Below are 23,027 nucleotides of genomic sequence, written 5' to 3'. Positions count from 1 at the left end.
CCTCAAGGCCCTGGTGGAGTGTAGGGACTCGAGGGAGGGAAGGGGGCAGCCGATCACCCTCTCCGCTGATCGTATCACCCGCTGCAGCTTGGCCTTGTCCCTGACCGTGGCTGCAGGGAACCAGGTGATGATGGAGAGGGTGAGGATGGACTGGATGATGGCAGTGTAAAACTGGACCATCATGATCCTCGGCAGCCTGAACTTCCTCAGCTGACGCAGGAAGAACATCCTCTTCCGGGCCTTTTTATTGAGAGCGATGGTATTCAGCTCCCATTTCAGGTCCCGGGAGAGTGTCATGCTGAGGAAGCGGCAGGACTCCACAGAGGCCACCGGGGTGCCTCCCAGAATGATCGGGTGGGGGGGGGGCTGCCTTCCGCCTGAAGTCCACTACCATCTCCACTGTTTTCTGGGCGTTAAGGTCCAGGTTGTTGCAGCTGCACCAGCTCTGCAGCCTCTCGATCTCCCTCCTGTAGGCAGACATGTCCCCCCTGGAGATGAGACCCACCAGGGTGGTATTGTCTGCAAACTTCAGGAGCTTGACCGAGGGGTGCAGAGAGACGCAGCTGTTGGTGTGCAGGGAGAACAGATTCAGATTCCTTTATTATCACTTATTTCAGTACTTTACAGCAAGAAGAGTGAAAATCTATTTATTGTGGTCCCTCGACTATTGCAGCTTCCAATAATAAAAATACAATCATTTTAGCATAGAATAAAATAAGATGACTAAAACAAAGATTACTATATACAGTTCTAAAAAGTGTGCAGTGCAATGCAATACATTTAGCATAAAATAAGATGACTAAAATAAAGATTACTATATACAGTTCTAAAAAGTGTGCATTGCAGATCAGGATGTAGATATTATACTATGAAATTGAATAACAAAATGGCTATGTACAGTTCCAAAAGTATGTTGTGTGATGTGCAAATTTTAGCATTGTGTAAATACAGTTTTTTGGCGTCAGCAGCAGTGTTCTCAAGTGTAGTCCAGGAGGGGGGGATTAGGGGGATCAAGTGTAGTCCAGGAGGGGGATTAGGGGGATCAAGTGTATTCCAGGGGGGGGGGGGGGATTAGGGGGATCAAGTGTATTCCGGGGGGGGGGGGGGTGTATGGGGATCAAGTGTAGTCCAGGAGGGGGGATTATGGGGATCAAGTGTAGTCCATGAGGGGGGGGGGTTAGGGGGATCAAGTGTAGTCCAGGAGGGGGGGATTATGGGGATCAAGTGTAGTCCATGAGGGGGGGGGGGTTAGGGGGAATCAAGTGTAGTCCAGGAGGGGGGATTAGGGGGATCAAGTGTAGTCCAGGAGGGGGTGATTATGGGGATCAAGTGTAGTCCAGGGGGGGGGATTATGGGGATCAAGTGTAGTCCAGGGAGGGGATTAGGGGGATCAAGTGTAGTCCAGGAGGGGGGGATTAGGGGGATCAAGTGTAGTCCAGTACATTTATATCTTAATACATTGTATTCTCTTAATGCTTTTTATTATTATTATTATTATTATTATTATTATTATTATTATTATTATTATTATTATTATTATTATTATTATTATTATTATTATTGTTGTTATTGTTATTGTTATTATTATGTATTAAGAAATAATATACCACTTTTCAATGTAACTAATGGTATCTCTATTGCATATCCAGACTTGGTGACTGTAACCTCTCAAAGACGAGCTGTGAAGCTCTGGCCTCAGTTCTCAGCTCCAACCCCTCCCACCTGAGAGAGCTGGACCTGAGTAACAACGACCTGCAGGATTCAGGAGTGGAGCTGCTCTCTGCTGGACTGGGGAGTCCACACTGTAGACTGGAGACTCTCAGGTTAGTGTTTTTGGACCAGTTCAACAGACAACCATGTAAAACATATTTTAAAAACATCAGATGAATAGGAAATATGTACATTTGATGTGTTGGTTAAATACTAGTACCTGTGTGTCTTTGTGGTTTTCACTTGTGTCTTTTTGATTTGATTTTGATTTTGATTGGTCTCGAACATAGAAACATAAAACAAGTTTAAAAAACAAAAAGGTAAATAGTCAAAGACCATTTCCATACAATAAGTGTTCGAGAAGGAACAGGGGGAAGTAAAACAACTTATCAAGCCCTGCCCCTTCCTTACAATATTTGACATTATAATTTAATAAAAATAAAAATAATATAAAAAATAAAATAAAAGTACAGTTTTTTTATATATCCAAATATCCAAATGAGAAAAAATAATAGGCAGTCACATTACTGCTCAAGCGCCTCTCTCTTATATGTGTCCATAAGTGCTTGTTTATAGCTACCTTTAAATGTATTGATATTTTTGCTTAATTTTATATTCGCATCCAGACTGTGAGGTTTTTGTCCTTTGCTCACTTACTCGCTCTGTTCCTTTAAGCCTACTCGCTCTGTTTCCATTTGTTTTCTGTTAATCATTTCATTCCCCTATTCACACGCTTCTTCCCAGAGACGTCGTTGATTGGTTCTCCCCCGTCCACACGCTTATCAATCACATCCCTCAGCTGTCACTGCTTGTCAATTAAGCATTCCCGTATTATTTATACCCCGTTTCCCCATTCAAGTTTTGTTGGATCGTTTTGATATTTCAGTTGCATTCGCCGTTCCTGCTGCCTGCTGTTGTTTCCCTGTGCTTTGCCTCCAGGATATTCAAGAAGCATTCCTCTTGGACACCCTTTCCCCGTGGCGACGCGCTCGCTCCGTTCTGTTCCAACGCTCTTTACGCACAACGCCTGGGTGAGTTTTTTATGACTGTCTTTGATCCAATTCCGTTTTTCGTGTTTATATAACACTGAAGATTTCCAGCTTTTTATCAGACAGTCACTCACCCAGCGTTTAGCCTTTTTTGGATTGTTTCATTGGGATAATATTTTGGCCTAACATCTCCCACTGTGTGTTTACACACCGAAGATATTATCACATTGGATTGTATTTTGGGACTTCGCTCTCAGTGTTTATTTTGCACCGAAGATATCTATCACTTGGGATTGTGTTTGGAACGTTACTCACAGTGTGTATTTACACCGAAGATTCAGTCACTTGGATAACTCTGTTTTCGGGTACAAGTCACCTCTCCTGTTCACCTGCTCTGTTCCACCTGCACTCTGAGTTAACTCGCTCCCTCTCTCTCTCTCGGTCCCGCAACCACCTCGGAGATTCTGCCGAGAGAAGTCTGCAGAGCGGCTCTGACGTCAGCGTCTGCTTCCCCTGACTACCATCCCGGGAGAAGCTGCAGAGCAGCAACATTCATCCTTGCTTGTATTCCAGTCTTTGTTTGAACTCTTCAAAGTCTGTGCTGTTTATTTAGTCTTAATAAACAAGCCCTTGTTTTTGGCAACTCTGAATCCTACTCTCTTGTGTCGTTGCGTTTGGGGTCGGTGTCAAACCATAACATTACGATCCAACCAAAATGACGACCCCAGCCGACACAGAGAGGGTCAGAACCGCACTTGCTAATCAAATCGAGTTGACCAAGGATCACAGCCACCAACTAGAGAGGGCTGCGGCTGCGGTGCAGGATCTCAGGGAACAGGTCCTGCCTATTCAAGGGTCACTGGCCGCTCTGGCGGGACAACAATCTGGTATTCTCGTTCAGCTTCACTCGCTGAGCGACACCGTTAATGCTTTACTTCCCTCACATCCTTCAGGAGCATTCCCCGCAGCCCCAGCTGATCCCGCACCTCGGGAACCCCGTCTCTCCGTCCCACGGCTGTTCGACGGCAATCCCGAGGAGTGTGCCACATTCATCATGCAATGTGAGTTGGTTTTCCGTCATCAACCAAGCCGTTTTACTGCTAGAGGGTCCCAAGTGGCCTATATGACGAACTTGCTTTCAGGCCATGCTGCCCAGTGGGTCACTTCCTCCTGGGCAATGGATGCAGATTTTTTTTCTCCTATCCAGACTTCGTGGCGGAGCTCCGCAGAGTGTTCCACCATCCAGCCCGAGGTCTGGACCCTGGAGCCCGGTTGGGGACCTTCCGACAGGGGAGCGGCAGGGTAACTGACTACGTCCTGGAGTTTCGACTGGCGGCGGTGGAGAGTGGATGGAACGACCCTGCACTTCGCCTAACCTTCTTGAGGGGGCTCAGTGACGCAGTCCGGGACCAGCTCGCTACCCGGGAGGTGCCCGACTCCCTCGAGGACCTGTTTAGCCTCGTCATCCGCATCGACGGACGCCTCCAGGAGAGAAGGCGCGAGAGGACCCGACTGTTACCTCCTGAGGTACCCCGGATTCCCCGGACGCATGACGTCACTCCTGGACGCCCTGTCCTCAACACAACTGGTGGTAGCGGGTCCTCCCGTTCGGTTCGCGAGGAGGAACCCATGCAGCTGGGACGCTCTCATCTGAGCCAGGCGGAGCGTGAGGCAAGGCTCAGGTCCGGTCTCTGCCTCTACTGCGGAAGGGAGGGACACCGAATCGCCGACTGCCCCACCCGGCCAAAAGATCAGGCTCGCCGAGACCCCGGGAAATCCTGGTGAGCCGTTTTTCCCATTGCCAGAGCCGCGCACCACCTGACCATCTGATGAGCGTCACCCTGGCCTGGGGGGACCAACGAGCCACGGTGGAGGCCCTCATCGACTCTGGGGCAGACGAGAATTTCCTCGATTTCGAGTTTGCTACCCGAGCCAACATCCCACTTGAGGACCTTGTGAGGCCCTTGGAGATCTTTTCGTTGGACCAACACCGCCTGGCCGACATCTCTCAACGCACCGGCCCAGTCGTGCTGACCATCGCTGGGAACCACGTCGAGAGAATCCAGTTCCTCATCACCCAATCCCCCCTTGTCCCGGTGGTCCTGGGTAGGCCCTGGCTCGCGCTGCACGAGCCCCACATCGCCTGGTCCTCCGGTACCATCAAGGGCTGGAGCTCCTCTTGTCACGCCCTGTGTCTGCAGGCGGCGTCCTGTCCCCCGCCCCGGAGGTCCGCTGGTGAGTCGCCTCCGGACCTCTCGTCCATACCTCCCGAGTACCACAACCTCTTGGAGGTTTTCAGTAAATCCAGGGCTCAGGCCCTTCCACCTCACCGCCCCTATGACTGCGCCATCGACCTCCGCCAAGGGGCTCCCCTTCCCGGCAGCCGCCTCTACAGTCTGACCGTTCCGGAGAAGAAGGCGATGGATCTCTACATCTCTGAGTCATTGGAAGCAGGACTCATTCGGCCTTCCTCCTCCCCGGTGGCGGCCGGTTTCTTCTTTGTTGGTAAGAAGGATGGGGACCTGCGACCCTGCATCGACTATCGCCAGCTCAACGAGATCACCATCAAGAACAAGTACCCGCTACCTCTCATGAACTCCACCTTCGAGCCACTGACCCAGGCCTCCGTCTTCACCAAGCTGGACCTCCGGAGTGCCTACCATCTTGTCCGTATCCGTGAGGGCGATGAGTGGAAGACCGCCTTCAAGACCCCCAGGGGCCACTACGAGTACCTAGTGATGCCATTCGGCCTCACCAACGCCCCGGCGGTATTCCAGGCACTCATGAACGACGTCCTTCGTGACATGCTGGAGGTGTTCGTGGTGGTGTACCTGGACGACATCCTCATCTTCTCCAGGACCCTCGAGGAACACATCCAGCATGTCCGCCGTGTGCTGGAGCGCCTCCTCCACAATCGGCTCTTCGTCAAGGCGGAGAAGTGCCGTTTCCACTCCGACTCCGTCGACTACCTGGGCTTCATCGTTGAGAAGGGCTTGACCCGAGCGGATCCTCGCAAGATCCAAGCTGTGGAGGATTGGCCTGAACCCACCACTCGGAAGGAGTTATAGAGTTTCCTCGGGTTCGCAAACTTCTACCGAAGGTTCATCCGGAACTACAGTCAAGTGGCGGAGCCACTTACCAAGCTGACCTCCCCCGCTCTGCCGTTCGACTGGTCCCCAGCGGCATGTGCTGCGTTCCGCTCCCTCAAGAAGAGGTTCACTTCCGCCCCTATCCTGCTCCACCCTGACCCCAAGAGGCAGTTCATTGTGGAGGTGGACGCCTCGGATACTGGACTGGGCGCTGTCCTATCCCAACGTTCTCTTTCGGACCAGAAGGTACATCCTTGCGCCTTCTACTCGCGTCGTTTCCTCCCTGCCGAGAGGAACTACGACACCGGCAATCGGGAGCTGCTGGCGGTCGTGGCTGCGTTGGAGGAGTGGCGTCATTGGCTAGAGGGAGCCGAGGAGCCTTTTACCATCTGGACGGACCACAAGAACCTGACGTTCATCCGCGCTTCCAGGCGCCTCAACGGTCGGCAGGCGAGATGGGCCAGTTTCCTCAGTCGGTTCGACTTCTCGCTGACCTTCCGTCCCGGTTCCCGCAACACGAAGGCCGACTCCCTGTCCCGGTTACACTCCAAGGGGGCTCCACCCTCTGAGGACCCTACTCCCATCCTCCCGGAGGCCCGAGTGGTTGGAGCCATCACCTTGGGCATCGAGGGTGTGGTTAGACGTGCCCTACGCTTCCAGCGTGCTCCAAGCAACGTTCCTATTCATCGTCTCTTCGTCCCCGACTCTGTCCGGTCCCGGGTACTGCTTTGGGGCCATACCAGCCGGTTCGCCTGCCACCCTGGCGTCCATCGCACGTTCTCCTTCCTGGCTCGTCGTTTCTGGTGGTCCACCATGCGGAACGACGTCAAGGAGTTCGTAGTATTGGCCTGCGCGGTCTGTGCCCGCAGCAAGGCCTCACACCAGGCACCCTCCGGGCTCTTACAGCCACTTCCCGTTCCAAGCCGTCCTTGGTCACATGTGGCGCTAGACTTCGTCACAGGTCTTCCCTCCTCCCAGGGGAACACTTGCCTTCTGACCATGGTGGATCGATTCAGCAAGGGGGTTCACCTCGTGGCCCTTTCCAAGCTTCCCTCGGCGGCCGAGACGGCGGACCTCCTGACTCACCACGTGTTCCGCCTTCATGGGTTTCCCCAGGACATCGTCTCTGACCGGGGGCCCCAGTTCACCTCCCAGGTATGGCGGGCCTTTTGCAAGGGATTGGGGGCGACGGTCAGTCTTTCCTCTGGTTATCATCCCCAGACTAACGGACAGACGGAGAGGATGAACCAGAGCGTGGAGTCTGCTCTTCGGTGTGTGGCAGCCGAGAGACCGGCATCCTGGAGCCGTTTCCTTCCCTGGGTTGAATACTCCATCAATTCAATGGTCAGTTCCGCCACCGGCCTCTCACCATTTGAGGTTTCCCTGGGCTACCAACCCCCTCTTTTCCCCGCACAGGAGGCGGAAGTGGCAGTTCCCTCCGTGCAGGACCACCTCGACCGCTGCCGACGAGTTTGGGAGATCACCAGGACCGCGCTGCTCCGGACATCTGAGCGCGCCTGTCGTGGTGCCGACCGGCGCCGGGTTCCTGCGCCGACTTACCTCCCTGGGCAGAGGGTGTGGCTCTCCGCAAGGGACCTCCCGCTTCGGTCCTCGGCCAAGAAGCTCAACCCCCGTTTCGTCGGCCCTTTCGAGGTCCTGAAGGTACTCAGTCCGGCGGCCCTACGCCTGAAACTTCCTGCGTCCATGCACATTCACCCTGTGTTCCATGTCTCCCGGGTTAAGCCCGTCTCCCTCAGTCCCCTTATGCCTCCAGCTCCTGATCCTCCACCTCCCGTGTTGGTGGATGGTCACCCCCAGTGGCAGGTCCGCCGGTTGATGGGCGTTCGTCGGCGGGGCCGGGGGTTCCAATACCTGGTGGACTGGGAGGGTTACGGCCCGGAGGAGCGTAGCTGGGTCTCCCGGCAGCTCATCGTGGATCCCGGCTTGATCACTGACTTCCATCGTGCCCATCCTGACGAGCCGGGTCGGCCTGGTCGCCGGGTGGCTCCCGTGGGGGTACTGTGAGGTTTTTGTCCTTTGCTCACTTACTCGCTCTGTTCCTTTAAGCCTACTCGCTCTGTTTCCATTTGTTTTCTGTTAATCATTTCATTCCCCTATTCACACGCTTCTTCCCAGAGACGTCGTTGATTGGTTCTCCCCCGTCCACACGCTTATCAATCACATCCCTCAGCTGTCACTGCTTGTCAATTAAGCATTCCCGTATTATTTATACCCCGTTTCCCCATTCAAGTTTTGTTGGATCGTTTTGATATTTCAGTTGCATTCGCCGTTCCTGCTGCCTGCTGTTGTTTCCCTGTGCTTTGCCTCCAGGATATTCAAGAAGCATTCCTCTTGGACACCCTTTCCCTGTGGCGACGCGCTCGCTCCGTTCTGTTCCAACGCTCTTTACGCACAACGCCTGGGTGAGTTTTTTATGACTGTCTTTGATCCAATTCCGTTTTTCGTGTTTATATAACACTGAAGATTTCCAGCTTTTTATCAGACAGTCACTCACCCAGCGTTTAGCCTTTTTTGGATTGTTTCATTGGGATAATATTTTGGCCTAACATCTCCCACTGTGTGTTTACACACCGAAGATATTATCACATTGGATTGTATTTTGGGACTTCGCTCTCAGTGTTTATTTTGCACCGAAGATATCTATCACTTGGGATTGTGTTTGGAACGTTACTCACAGTGTGTATTTACACCGAAGATTCAGTCACTTGGATAACTCTGTTTTCGGGTACAAGTCACCTCTCCTGTTCACCTGCTCTGTTCCACCTGCACTCTGAGTTAACTCGCTCCCTCTCTCTCTCTCGGTCCCGCAACCACCTCGGAGATTCTGCCGAGAGAAGTCTGCAGAGCGGCTCTGACGTCAGCGTCTGCTTCCCCTGACTACCATCCCGGGAGAAGCTGCAGAGCAGCAACATTCATCCTTGCTTGTATTCCAGTCTTTGTTTGAACTCTTCAAAGTCTGTGCTGTTTATTTAGTCTTAATAAACAAGCCCTTGTTTTTGGCAACTCTGAATCCTACTCTCTTGTGTTGTTGCGTTTGGGGTCGGTGTCAAACCATAACACAGACCATTCCAGAGTGATACCCCACAAACTGCAATGCACATACTTTTAAGAGTTGTAGGTTGCTTTAAAGCTAATGTCCCTCTAAAATTATAAACGCTCTCTAGCTGTGATTTTTTTTTTTAATGTTGCTTGGTAATTCGTTTTTTATTGCCAGAAACATAATTTGTGCAGATTTGAATTTGATTAAGTCCATGCATTTTAATGTTTGACTCCTTACAAACAGACTATTTGTGTGATCTAAATATCTACCATGATGTACTATCCGTATGGCTCTTTTTTGCAGTGTGCATATCTTTTGTAAGTTGCTTTTATAAGTATTTCCCCAGATTTTAACACAATATGATAGATATGGTACAATGAGTGTGCAATATAATGTATATAGAGTTTTCTGATTCAGGATATATCTAGTCTTGCCCAGTATACCAATACTTCTCGCTAACTTTGAACACAAATATTTTATATGGGGTTTCCAGCAGAGTTTGTGGTCTATTAAGACCCCTAGAAACTTGTTTGTATATACTCTCTCAATTTTTACATTATCAATTTTCAGTTGAGGATCAGTGATTATTTTACAATTTCCAAATATCATGAATTTTCTTTTTTTTTCTTTTTTGACCAAATCTTTTTATTTTCAATTTTTTCAAACATGAAACAACACAACTCACAACACAATAATAACAATAATACATAAGACATCCAAAAACATAAACTAACACAACACTGATTAGACAAAAAGGTTGTCATCAAGTAAAAGTATACCAAATAAAATAAAATATATACTATAAAAAGTGCTTACCGAGCCCCCTCCACCTCCAGGCCCGGCAACCGCACGCCCCATCCCGGAGTACCCCCAGCCCGGCCCCCCCGTGAGCCAAAGCACCACGCCTCTTTAGTGCCTCGACCCGCAGAGACCCCGAACCACGGCCAGCCAGAGCCCACGACCACCAGACCCAGATCAGAAGGGGGTCAGAAAATATACATAGATCAACATTGAATGAAAAATAATAAATAAAACAAAAATACAAAACATCATAATTAACAACATACATGAATATGAATATACGCTCGTTCTCCCCCTCTCGCCCCAGGACCCCCCACGTGAGACATCCACATAACATTACTTCAGTACTCAATTTCCAGAGTCATATGCGTTCTTTTAGTTTTTCCACCACAGCCCACCAGAACGCGATATTGGCCTCATTAACACCTATGACACGTGCAGTGGAAATCTCCAAATAAATAACATCAAGATAGGTGAGAATCCATACCTTCGGACATAACTTATCTGGTTGTATCCAGTGTGAGGCAATCAGCTTTTTGGCAGCGGTCAGACCAGCCAAAATGAGTCTCTTTACTTGTACAGAGGTCAGCAACTGAGAAACATCATTTAACAACAAAACAGAAGGCAAGGCCGGTATGGTTAGAGAGAAAATCTCTGATAACTGAGTGGTGACATTTTCCCAGAAGATCTCAACAGGAGGCCATTCCCAGTACATATGCATATATGTTCCAATGGCACCGTCTGGACACAAGGTACATCGAGAGTCAGGCCTGAGACCCATTAGGTTCAATCGCCTGGGGGTCAAATAAGTCCTATGAACAAAATTTGGTTGTGATCTGGGTTGCGTGATGATAGCCTAATATTTTCCCATACCGCATCCTAATCAAAATCTATATCCAACTCAGGGATATCCTTTCTCCAAATCATATCTAAGGGTAGGTCTTTATATGAGGCCTTAAGTAAGTGCCGATAAAAGTCAGAGACAAAGCCTCTCGATGTCTCTCTGTCATAAAATAATTTGTGAAACCGGTGTCGTTCTGGTGGAGCGTCCCATGGGACTCCGTGAGCCTTTAGAGCTGCCCTCATTTGTAAAGAAAAGAAAAAGGAACTACCGGGGAGATCAAATTCGTTGGATAGGTCCTGAAAAGACCGGATACCAGAGTCGTTGAAAATATCCCTCAATACATGGATACCCTTCCCCTCCCATCTGGGGAATCTAATGGGTCGTTGTCCAATAAGGAGCAAATTGTTATTGAACAGTGGGGAGTGCGTGTGCCATTTATGGCGGTTAGTGCGCGTTCTCTGGGTATCACGCCAAATCTGGATCACATGTGAGATCAGAGGGCCAAATCGTAATTTGCATTGTTTAATTGAGATGTTGGTATACACGATATCTTGAAGTCTGTGTGGGGACACCATCTCCTCCTCCAATGGACGCCAGGAAACAGCCGCTTGAACGTCAAACCACGTGATAAGAGGTCTTAGAGAGAGTATGCTTGGAAATAATATTTGAAGTCCGGAAATGCCAAACCCTGTCCAATTTACTCCTCTGTGCAGTGGTTCTCTTTAAGCGTGGGCGTTTGTTATTCCAGACAAATTTATATGCAGCAGAGTGCAGTTTTTGCCAGTAACCAACAGGAGGAGACAACGGAAGCATGGAGCTGATAAAATTAATTCTAGGTAAGACATTCATCTTAATTATTGAGGCGCGGGCCTGTAATGAGTTCTTTAATTTGGACCACCTGTCAAAATCCTTCGTAATCCTGTCACCCAAGCTGGAGTAGTTATACTTTACTGTCTGGTTAACAGTCGGGAATATTTCAACCCCAAGGCATTTAAAGTGATCTACCATAAGAATATTTGCTGGAAGGAGGGTTGCCTTCGCAGCCTCGTTGAGTGGAAGGAAGGCTGATTTTGGCCAGTTGATCTTAAATCCAGATAGGCTGCCAAAGTCATCTATTACTTGGAGAAGGTAGGGCAGAGAGACGGCCGGGTTCTGCATAAATAGGAGTACATCATCCGCGTATAAGCTGATATGGTGATGTGTGCCCTTAATTGACACAGGGGATATAACCCGGGATTGCCTTATGTACTGCGCTAGGGGTGTGAGTGAAAGAGCAAAGAGTCCTGGGCTAAGAGGACAACCTTGTCTAGAAGAGCGCGAAACAGCGAATAGTGGTGAGCAAAGCTTCCCTGTCAAGATCATGGCAGACGGGCCTGTGTAGAGAACTTTGATCATGTGAATGAAACCCTCGCCCAATCCCATCCTTCCTAGTACTGCCCATAAATACGACCACTCCAGTCTGTCAAAGGCCTTCATCGCGTCTAAGGACATGACGGCCGTAGGGGTTGCAACATCCTTACTGGCGTCAATCACGTGTAGTAACCGTCTGATATTATCCGTGACCAGACGGCCTCTTATAAAGCCAGTCTGATCGGGGTTAACCAGAAACGTCATGTGCTTTTGAAGTCGGATGGCTAGCACCTTAGCATATAGCTTAAGATCGGCTCCGAGGAGACTTAAGGGTCTATAGCTGCCACATTCCGTGGGGTCCTTATCTTTCTTGAGTAGAACAGATATAAGTGCCATATTGACATCCCTGGAGAAATTGCCCTCCTCGACTGAGTGTAAAATCATTGAAAGTAATAAGGGACCAAGTATATCCCAAAACGCAGTATAGAGTTCCGGTGGAATGCCGTCCCAACCAGGAGCCTTGCCCCGCTGCATGTCTGCAATTGCTTCCCTGAGTTAATCTAGTGTGATAGGTTCAGCTAACCGCTTTGCGTCCTCCTCTGAGATTTGTGGTAGGTTAATTTGACTAAGATAGTCCTCCAGCTTGGCGTGATCAAAGACCACTTCCGACTCGTACAGGTTGGAATAAAATGAGCGAAATATATCATTGATTTTGTTGGGGTTGGTGGTTATCTCCCCCTGTTGGTTCTTAATGGCAGGGATATCCACAAATTGATCGCTGGCCCGTATCCTCATAGCCAGTAGGTGACTTGGTCTAGAGCCATGAAAGTAATAGTGTTGTCTTGTTCTGTGCATTTGAAATTCAGACTGTTGTCTTAAAATGGAGTTTATCTCCTTTTTCACCACTTTAATTTGGAGCTCCAGTCGGTTAGAATATTTGCGCTGCATAGAAGACATCATTGTTTTATGCAGCTCCTCCAATTCCACCAACTTGGAGAGACGCCCCTTGCGGAGATTGGAAGCAAATAGCTTGGTATTACTCCTAATAAACCCCTTGACCGCATTCCACAAAGTTCTGGGGTCCTGTACCGAACCAGCATTAAACTGCACAAATTCAATGAGCTTCTCTTTAAATTGTAGATTAAATTCCTCGTTCTTCAGCAGTGTTGAGTTAAAGCGCCATCTAGGGGCACGAGACGTCATTTTGCTGAGTGAACCCTTAAGGAGGATGTATTTGTGGTCTGACAGTGCAATGGGCTTCAAGTCAACGTCAAAACTATCGAATAGCCTAGGGGAGGAGAAGACATAATCAATTCTGGAGAAAGTTTTATGTCTCGCGGAGAAGAAAGAGTAGTCTCGTGAGGTTGGGTTGAGTACCCGCCACATATCCATAACCCTGTGTCTTTAGACCAGCCACGTAGGGCCGCGGACGCCTGCTTTTGATCGTGGGTTACAGCATCTCCGGATTTATCAATCAATGGATCCCACATGGCATTGAAATCAGCACCCACTATGAATGAGTACTCAGGTAGTTTCAGCATCTCTGTAGTGAGTGCAGTATAAAATTGTGCGTCATACATATTAGGGGTGTATGCAGCTATAAGAGCAATTTTCCTGTTAGTGTATTCCATTTTCGCTATAGTGATTCGTCCTTCAGCATCCGACCACACGTCTAATAGTTTAATATTCAGCTTCCGCTTAGCTACTATGGCTACCCCCCGGGATCTAGTGCTAAAAGAGGAGGAGCCTATATTATGATCAAATTTGTTTGCAAGTTTAGCACTGTCAGCCTTTAAAAGATGCGTTTCACTCAGCAAAGCCACATCGACCTCCTGTCTTTTCATCCATGTAAGTACACTTGTGCGCTTATGTTGAATATTAAGCCCCCCTTAATTCCAGATCAAGATGTTTAAGTTAGCCATAGTCCAACCAGGTTGCAGTATGATTGAACGTGATTCCCCTGAAGTAGAGCACCACAATATATACACAACCCCACGCTAAGGACCTGTTGGGCGAGAGCAGACATACAATAGAGCGAGCAAAAAGAAATAAAAAACAAAAAAAAAACGTGTCCCACCCCCCACCCCCACCCCCCCTCAAATATCTTGTCCGATGTCGATCAAACATCAGCTGGCACTGTGACCGGGTCACAGCAACCAGGACCACATTATGTAACTTTACCATTCTAACCAGAATTGTATATTGTAACAAATTAGGAATAGGGGGACTCCCCCGTCTCTCAACAGAGAGTATCAATCTATGTCTATATAGAATTCAGTGCATAGAACATTATTCATACGAAAAAGGCACATGAAACATAGTTCGTCCGAACTGAACTTGATTAAAGTGACGTACTCTTAACACATGTCGAAATAACACCATTGTGGAAACAAACCCTGATCATTACCGTGCTGTCCACGTTGAGGCTGCGCCAGTGGCGGCCGCCACTGGGGGGCGCTAGGGCGCCGCCCCCCCTCAGGCCCTGCCCTGGTTATATGAGAGAACAAGAAAAATTATTTTTTTGTTTTTAGTTTTATAGCCCTATAAATAATATAAACATGTTTAAAATGAATAATATTTACTCATTTTAAGTATGTTTGTGTTTCCAATGCACAATATAACGTTACTATATAAAATAAAAAATACTCGTTTTCCTGAACAGGAAGTGACTCACTTTTTTTTTATTTATTTTTTTTTTTTTTTTCTCGGCCCGGGCTAGACGCGATAGCGCTCTGAGTGCGCGTCACAGTTTGATCGCTGTATCCGTTACAGCCAATCAGTGCGTAACGCGCTGTGCGTTGAAATATGACTATTATGTTGGAATCCGGGCGCGATTTGAAGCGGTCTAGGCAGCAGCAGCGTCAAGAATTTCCGTAGCCGCATTTCGCGGAGACGCTCTCTGATTGGCCGACGCGATGCCAGTACTTTTTTCCGTAGCCGCATTTCGCGGAGACGCTCTCTGATTGGCCGATGCCAGTTTCTGTTGTGTAAACTTGTGTTGTTGTGAACTTGTGATCATAGGTTGTGTCGTGAATCTGCAGCTATTTGTCTTAGAGGCTGAGCGTGAGTTATATTAAGCTTAGGCACTCTTTCAAAGTTGGTTAAGGTTAGAGTTTGTCTTAGAGCATGGCGATAGAACGCCAGGTAGTTTGCACTTTGCAGTCTACAAAGAAATCATCAAAGTACTTGTGTTGTGTGGTGCTAACAGCAGCTAACACTTGGCTAACAAGCTATATGGGATTATGGGGGATGCAGTCTGGACAGTGGACAGTGGTCTCTGGATATACATCAACAGTGGATTATACACTTTATCAAGCCCTAGATCTGCCCTGGACGTTTCAACTAAACAGTAAGTCTCTCTCTCTCTCTCTCTCTCTCTCTCTCTCTCTCTCTCTCTCTCTCTCTCTCGCTCTCACTACACAGCTGTCTCCGAGAAATGCGGCTACGGAAATTATTGACTGTGCTTGCTGAGACGATAATAGGCTAGCGATTCAAAACGCGCTGCTGTGTTGTGATGTGGACTATAACATTAATTTAGCTGCTGCTGATGCATAATGAATGAATGGCGAGTTGTTTAAAATGACAACATATACATGTGTTAATTATTTGATTGGATTGATCCGAGAGACAGAGAGAGAGATTGCTCCAGAGCATCTCAGAGCATTACATTTTCAACTCGACCTAACGTCACGTAAGTAACGTCACGTTAGTAACGTGAACCCCCGGCTGCGACCTACAAGGCTGGGACAGCACCAGCCGCTACTGGGCTGCGCAGCGTCGGCGACAGACTTGTATTCTGTTATGACAAGAAGGAGAGTTAAATGCACAACATTGTCCGCAGCGGATAGCCTCGACCTGCCACCCGCATACAGTTCGTTGCAAAGGGGAACAACCCCCTCGAATGGACGGATCATAAGCATATTCAGTCTGTTTGAGTGAAGATTGTGATCTTCATCCCGCCCGGTCAGAGCCGAATAAAGATAATAAACAAACGTAACAATCCTCGCGCCGTTTACTGGATAGTTCAAGTGTTGGATGATAAAAAGGGCAAGAGATAAATAATAATGAAAAAACTGATAAGAGTATAGGGCGTCTGAATTACATTCAATTAGTCCGTAATCATGTTCGTGATTGAAACAGTACCGTATAGAGAAGTCAGGTATTACCGTGTTGAGAATTGAGGAAGCAGCGGTCGAATGTGATTACCATAATGCTGGGCTAAAAGCACACGTGCAGTGAGGACGGTAGCTTGGTTAGCTTGTATGCTAGCCGCCCACATGTGGAATCAGCTCCGCTCCTATAGGGACGCTAGCCTGGATAGCTAGCATGTTAGGTGCCTCAGGTACCCGCTCCAGCCCCTCATTGCCCGGCGCTCGGCGCATGCTCCACCGCGGCCTGTCCGCTCCCCCCCGTCGGAGCGACCGTGCTGCTTCTTCGGATGTAGTCCTCCGCCTCGGATGGTGACTTGAACAGCCGGTTGCACAATACCTCTCCCCGTCCCGTCTTTACCTTTAGCGTTGCTGGGAATAGCAGAAACACCTCCACAGCTCGCTCTCGTGCCAGATCCATAGCGCCTGCGAATGCTCTTCGCCGTTTAGCTGTGTAATCGCTAAAGTCAGCGGCGAATCTCAATGTACAGCCATTCACAACCGGAGGTTTCTGTCTGGCCTCTCTCAGTATATGCTGTCTCGTCTGGAATCTCAGGCAGCAGAAAATGAATGTGCGAGGGTTTGCACGTCCACCCTTCAACTGGGTAGCGGGTCTAAAGATCCTATGCGCTCTTTCGATCTCAGGTCGAGCTAGCTTTGGGAACCATTTTGGGACCATTTCCACAAGGTACCCTATCGGGTCGTCATCCTCCGTTTCATCAGGCAGTCCATATATTCTCACATTGCATCTCCTACCACGGTCCTCCAGGTCTGCCGCCTTCATCTCACAATCACGTAGCCTGTCCTCCAAGTTTAATATTCCCGCGGCGTTGGTCTCAGCCGCCTGCACGACCGCGGACATATCTTCCTCCGCCACGGTTAATCGAGTGTCTATTGCAGCCACCTCCTCCTGCAATGCATCCACCCTGCCCGCTAGCTTAGCCAAGATAGCGCCTGTTTCCTCTCGGAATATCGACCTGATGAGATCCCTATCCACGTCGTTCAGGGTTCCCAACTTGCTCTGCGTATGTTTAGACTTCTGGAAAATCAAATGGTATAAAAAATCAAACGTATTCAGGAATAATGTGGCCTGGTTGCCGAGCTCCAAAAAAATCAGCCAGCCATGCGCTGTGGAACGGAACCGGAAGTCCCATGAAGTTGGTTTTTTTCAAATTGAGTGATAACTTATTTGTGTTGAACCAACCTTTTAATTTGTCCATTTCTATGTTTGCCACTTCTAAAAGCTGCTGAAGGTCATCCCCCGAACATAAAATGTTTGTGTCATCCGCAAAGACAACAAGTTTCAGTATGTCAGATACTTTACATATATCATTTATGTATAAAATGAACAATTTGGGTCCCAATACTGACCCCTGTGGAACACCACAGGTAATGTTTAAGCATTGTGACTTGTGCTGACCCATCAGAACAAATTGCTGCCTGTTACTAATATAGCTTTTCAGCCAGTCTAGAGCAACCCCTCTGACACCAAACCTGTCCATCTTTTTCAGTAAAATCTCATGATTCAAAAGCTTTTTTTAGGTCAATGAATATTCCTAATACATATTTCTTTCTCTCTATACCGTCCGTTATTTCCTCTACAAGCTCCATTAATGCCATGGAGGTAGATCTAGCTGTTCTAAAACCATACTGGCTGTCCATTAGGAGATTATGTTTTTCAATGAAAGTGTCTGTGTGTATATATATATGTGAATGTGTGTGTGTGTCCGTGTGTGAGAGTGTGTGTATATGTGTGTGTGTGTCAGATTCAGATTACTTTATTCGCCATTTATGTAAACACAATGGAATGTGATTCGACAGTACAGTACATAAACCTTTTTCTTTTTTTTATACTTACATTTTTATTTTCAGTTTCTTGATTTACAAACAAACATCCACATACAACAATACAATTGGCGGTAAAAATTATAAAAGACAGTACAATACAATTCGACAGATAAGTACTAAAAGATATAGCTGATAGTAGAAAATAATATCAAAATCAAATGAAGAGTTGACCTAAAATAAATTAACTAAAGGGAAAAAGAAAAAAAGATATAAAAGAATAAAGTGACATGGTTCTTTGGTACCTTCAGTTTATTTTCATTTCGATTTCTATTTCTCTTCTTGTCTCCTTTTCACTCTCCTGTGATGTCGTTTCTTTTCTTCCTATACTCTTCCCACTTCTCCCATTTTGACTTAAACTTCTCGTCTTGTAGCCTCAGCCTATGTGTGATTCTCTCCATTTCCTGTATCCCCCCCACTATCTCTGTCCATTGTTCCCTCGTCTGTGCTTCTACTCTATACCACATTTTCGTCAATGCTTTCTTGGCTGCTACTAGTAATATCTTAATCAAGTATTTGTCTTCCCCCTGAATTCCTTCCTGTGTTAAGTTCCCTAAATACAATACTTGGCCTGTCTGGGGTGCCTGTTCCTTAATGTCAAGCAAGCAGTGCAAGAATGCGGAAGCATTCTACCGTAGTGGCGTGCGGTAATGCGCCTTTCATTTTCCTTCGCCCAGCGCCCAGGTGCGTGCACCGGCGGCGGCGTGCTCGCTCAGGTGCGTGCGTGCGCCGGCGTGCTCGCGCGAGGTTCCCGCGCATGCGCATGAGATCCCGCCTTGGTTCGACACGAGCGGAGCTCAATATATATAAGTCACCGCCCCTTATTCAGTATCCAGAAATAGCTCAATTGGCAAGACTGCATGGCTGTGGATCCTACGGCTCGTTTGCTGGCGAGTTCGAATCCCATCAAATATTTTTTTTTTAACGTGATTTTTTTTTAACGTGTATTCTTTCGCCGGTTAAGGTTAGGCATGGTTAAGGTTAAGGTTAAGGTTAGGCATTGTTTCGGAGTTGGTTAAGGTTAGAAGGGTTAAGTTTAGGCGCTGTTAAGGAGCTGGTTAAGGTTAGAGTTTGTCAAAGAGAATGGCAATAGACAGCCTATTTCCGCGCGACAGCTCCCAAAGCGGGCCTGAAAAGAAAGGCGCTTTACCGTAGTGGCGTGCGGTGACGAATGCTTCCGCATTCTTGCACTGCTTGCTTGTCATTAAGGTACACGCGTCTGGGGTATTTCATATCCTACTATTTCATTTATTATCGCTCCTATCTCTTCCCAATAGTTCTTTATTATCTGACATCCCCAGAATATGTGTGTGTGGTTTGCTATTTCCTGTCCACATTTTCTCCAGCATGGTTTCTGTGTTGGTGTATATATTTCTGGTGTTATAAAGAATCTAATTATGTTTTTCCACCCAAACTCCCTCCATATCCTTGACCCTGTGGTTGTGTGTTGTATCTTACATATGTTGTACCATTCTTCTTCTGTTATCTACGTTTCTAATTCATTCTCCCACTTTTACTTTATATATTTGGTTGTGATGTCCTTGCTGTCCATTATTGCCTGATATAGTGCTGCTATCCCCCCCCTTCCTTCCTTCGTATGCTTTTACCATTATCCTAATTATCCCATTCTGATCTTTGTCTTTGTCACGTTTTATTTCCTTGTTGTAGTAGTCCCTAATCTGTAAATATCTAAAGGGGTCTCTATTCTCTAGTACAGGGGTTCCCAAACTTTTCAGGCCAGGGCCCAGAAAATAAGGCGTCAGAGAGCCGCGGCCCAATGCACATCGTCAGGCTTTTTCTTTTCTTTTCTTTTTGCCAGGCGACCGATTTTTTAAGCCAAATATCACTTCAATCCTATTAAGTTAGTTCAAGTTAGTTATTCATTTATATGTGCTATTTATGAGAGGGCTAACTTGTTGCAAAATAATAATGATAATAATAATAGCCTCATTAAAATACTATTGTTGCTTCGGTTGTTTTCAGCGTTTTATGTGCATAATCTGTTATTTAGTTTGAAATGTTCGTTGAAATAAGTAGATTTTTCGTTTTTGTTTATTTATTAAGTTAATATAAAACCATATAGTCACATTTTAGAATACAATAGAATAGAATTTTAGAATACAACTAGAAACACTGTCCTGGCCTGCTTCTAAGTTCAGTGGCCTGACAAAAAAAAATTAAAAGATTATATATTTTTTTTTAATCATCTCGCGGCCCACCCGTGGCTGTTCGCGGCCCACCTTTGGGTCGCGACCCCGACTTTGGGAACCACTGCTCTAGTAAACATAAACTTTTTTCACAAATAAGAATAATAAATAATAAATAAAGTGCAAAACAGGACAGAAACAGTGAGACAACAATAAGACAGTAAAGTGCAGTGGCTGGAGACATGTTAACAGTGCAGCATAAAGTCCACAAGTCCAGCCCTAGCAGCTCGCCATAGAGGGGGGGGGGGGGGGGGGGAGCAGGGGGACACCTGACTGGTTTACCAGGCGAGCTGCTGAGGGGAAGAAGCTGAGTCTGTGACGTGTTTTTAATGTCTTGGGCAGCCGTAGCCGCCTGCCGTGGGGGAGCATGGTGAAGAGGCTGTGACCCGGGTGGGCGGGGTCTGCCATGATCTTCCTCTCCCTCCTCAAGGCCCTGGTGGAATGTAGGGACTCGAGGGAGGGAAGGGGGCAGCCGATCACCCTCTCCGCTGATCGTATCACCCGCTGCAGCTTGGCCTTGTCCCTGACCGTGGCTGCAGGGAACCAGGTGATGATGGAGAGGGTGAGGATGGACTGGATGATGGCAGTGTAAAACTGGACCATCATGGTCCTCGGCAGCCTGAACTTCCTCAGCTGACGCAGAAAGAACATCCTCTTCCGGGCCTTTTTATTGAGAGCGATGGTATTCAGCTCCCATTTCAGGTCCCGGGAGAGTGTCATGCCGAGGAAGCGGCAGGACTCCACAGAGGCCACCAGGGTGCCTATTCTTTAATCCCAGCCGAAGAGTGCTGCCGAGTGCTTCCGCGTTTTCCCTGATTGGCCGCGACACGCCCCGCGGCAGCCGCGGAGCGGAGCGGCAGAGCTTGCGGCATTATGTAGCCGTAATCCCCGCTGTTTTTCCATCGACGCTTAGCTCAACTGGTACGCTGCTGTGCTGTGGAGCCTGCGGTGCGGTTGGTCACAAGTTCGAATCACTTCAATTCTTTTCTTTTTTCTTTTTTACGTTTATCATCTCTTGCTATAAACATGCATTCTTTCGCTGGTTAAGGTTAGGCATTATTTATGAGTTGGTTAAGGTTAGGGTTTGTCACAGAGAATGCCTGTCTGTCTTTCTTGACGTGGAGGATGCAGCCTATTTCCGCACTGCCGCTCTCTCGCGCTGCCGCGGTCACATGGCCAATCAGAGAAACGCGACGCACTCTTCGGCTGGGATTAATATAGACGCCACCGGGGTGCCTCCCAGAATGATCGGGTGGGGGGGGGGGGGCTGCCTTCCGCCTGAAGTCCACTACCATCTCCACTGTGTTCTGGGCGTTAAGGTCCAGGTTGTTGCAGCTTCACCAGCTCTGCAGCCTCTCGATCTCCCTCCTGTAGGCAGACATGTCCCCCCTGGAGATGAGACCCACCAGGGTGGTATCGTCCGCAAACTTCAGGAGCTTGACCGAGGGGTGCAGAGAGACGCAGCTGTTGGTGTGCAGGGAGAACAGATTCAGATTCCTTTATTGTCACTTATTTCAGTACTTTACAGCAAGAAGAGTGAACATCTATTTATTGTGGTCCCTCGACTATTGCAGCTTCCAATAATAAAAATACAATAATTTTAGCATAGAATTAAATAAGATGACTAAAACAAAGATTACTATATACAGTTCTAAAAAGTGTGCAGTGCAATACAATACATTTAGCATAAAATAAAATAAGATGACTAAAATAAAGATTACTATATACAGTTCTAAAAAGTGTGCATTGCAGATCAGGATGTAGATATTATACTATGAAATTGAATAACAAAATGGCTAAGTACAGTTCCAAAAGTATGTTGTGTGATGTGCAATGAGCAATGTGCAAATTTTAGCATTGTGTAAATACAGTTTTTTATCGTCAGCAGCAGTGTTCTCAAGTGTAGTCCAGGGGGGGGGGGATTAGGGGGATCAAGTGTAGTCCAGGGCGGGGATTAGGGGGATCAAGTGTAGTCAGGGGGGGGGGGGGGGTAGGGGGATCAAGTGTAGTCCAGGGGGGGGATTAGGGGGATCAAGTGTAGTCCAGGGCGGGGATTAGGGGGATCAAGTGTAGTCGGGGGGGGGGGGGTAGGGGGATCAAGTGTAGTCCAGGGGGGGGGGGATTAGGGGGATCAAGTGTAGTCCAGGGCGGGGGGGATTAGGGGGATCAAGTGTAGTCCAGGGGGGGGGGGGATTAGGGGGATCAAGTGTAGTCCAGGGGGGGGATTAGGGGGATCAAGTGTAGTCCAGGGGGGGGGGGGATTAGGGGGATCAAGTGTAGTCCAGGGCGGGGGGGATTAGGGGGATCAAGTGTAGTCATGGGGGGGGGGATTAGGGGGATCAAGTGTAGTCCAGGGGGGGGGGGATTAGGGGGATCAAGTGTAGTCCAGGGGGGGGGGATTAGGGGTATCAAGTGTAGTCCAGGGGGGGGATTAGGGGGATCAAGTGTAGTCCAGGGGGGGGGGGGGATTAGGGGGATCAAGTGTAGTCCAGGGGGGGGGGATTAGGGGGATCAAGTGTAGTCCAGGGGGGGGATTAGGGGGATCAAGTGTAGTCCAGGGGGGGGGGGATTAGGGGGATCAAGTGTAGTCCAGGGGGGGGGGATTAGGGGGATCAAGTGTAGTCCAGGGGGGGGGGGATTAGGGGGATCAAGTGTAGTCCAGGAGGGGGGATTAGGGGGATCAAGTGTAGTCATGGGGGGGGGATTAGGGGGATCAAGTGTAGTCCAGGGGGGGATTAGGGGGATCAAGTGTAGTCCAGGGCGGGGGGGATTAGGGTGATCAAGTGTAGTCCAGGGGGGGGGGATTAGGAGGATCAAGTGTAGTCCAGGGGGGGGGGGGATTAGGGGTATCAAGTGTAGTCCAGGGGGGGGATTAGGGGGATCAAGTGTAGTCCAGTATATTTATATCTTAATACATTGTATTCTCTTAATGCTTTTTATTATTATTATTATTATTATTATTATTATTATTATTATTATTATT

The 23,027-nt window shown here is 48.0% G+C and overlaps 1 protein-coding gene across 1 annotated transcript in view; it reads left to right on the top strand.

Moving 5' to 3' along the window:
- Positions 1-23,027, top strand: part of LOC311229388 (uncharacterized protein) — a gene marked incomplete at its 3' end in the record, with an annotated part of 83,629 nt that overhangs the window by 18,354 nt on the left and 42,248 nt on the right. Inside the window, exon 4 of the mRNA XM_084315476.1 lies at positions 1,650-1,823. Within this exon, the coding sequence (XP_084171602.1) occupies positions 1,650-1,823 (174 nt within the window). The remainder of the gene's footprint in view (positions 1-1,649; positions 1,824-23,027) is intronic.

The sequence above is a fragment of the Notolepis coatsorum genome (assembly GCF_963971535.1).
Source record: "Notolepis coatsorum genome assembly, chromosome: 6".
Lineage (NCBI taxonomy): Eukaryota > Metazoa > Chordata > Actinopteri > Aulopiformes > Paralepididae > Notolepis > Notolepis coatsorum.
This window is presented reverse-complemented; position numbering and strand designations above follow the sequence as displayed.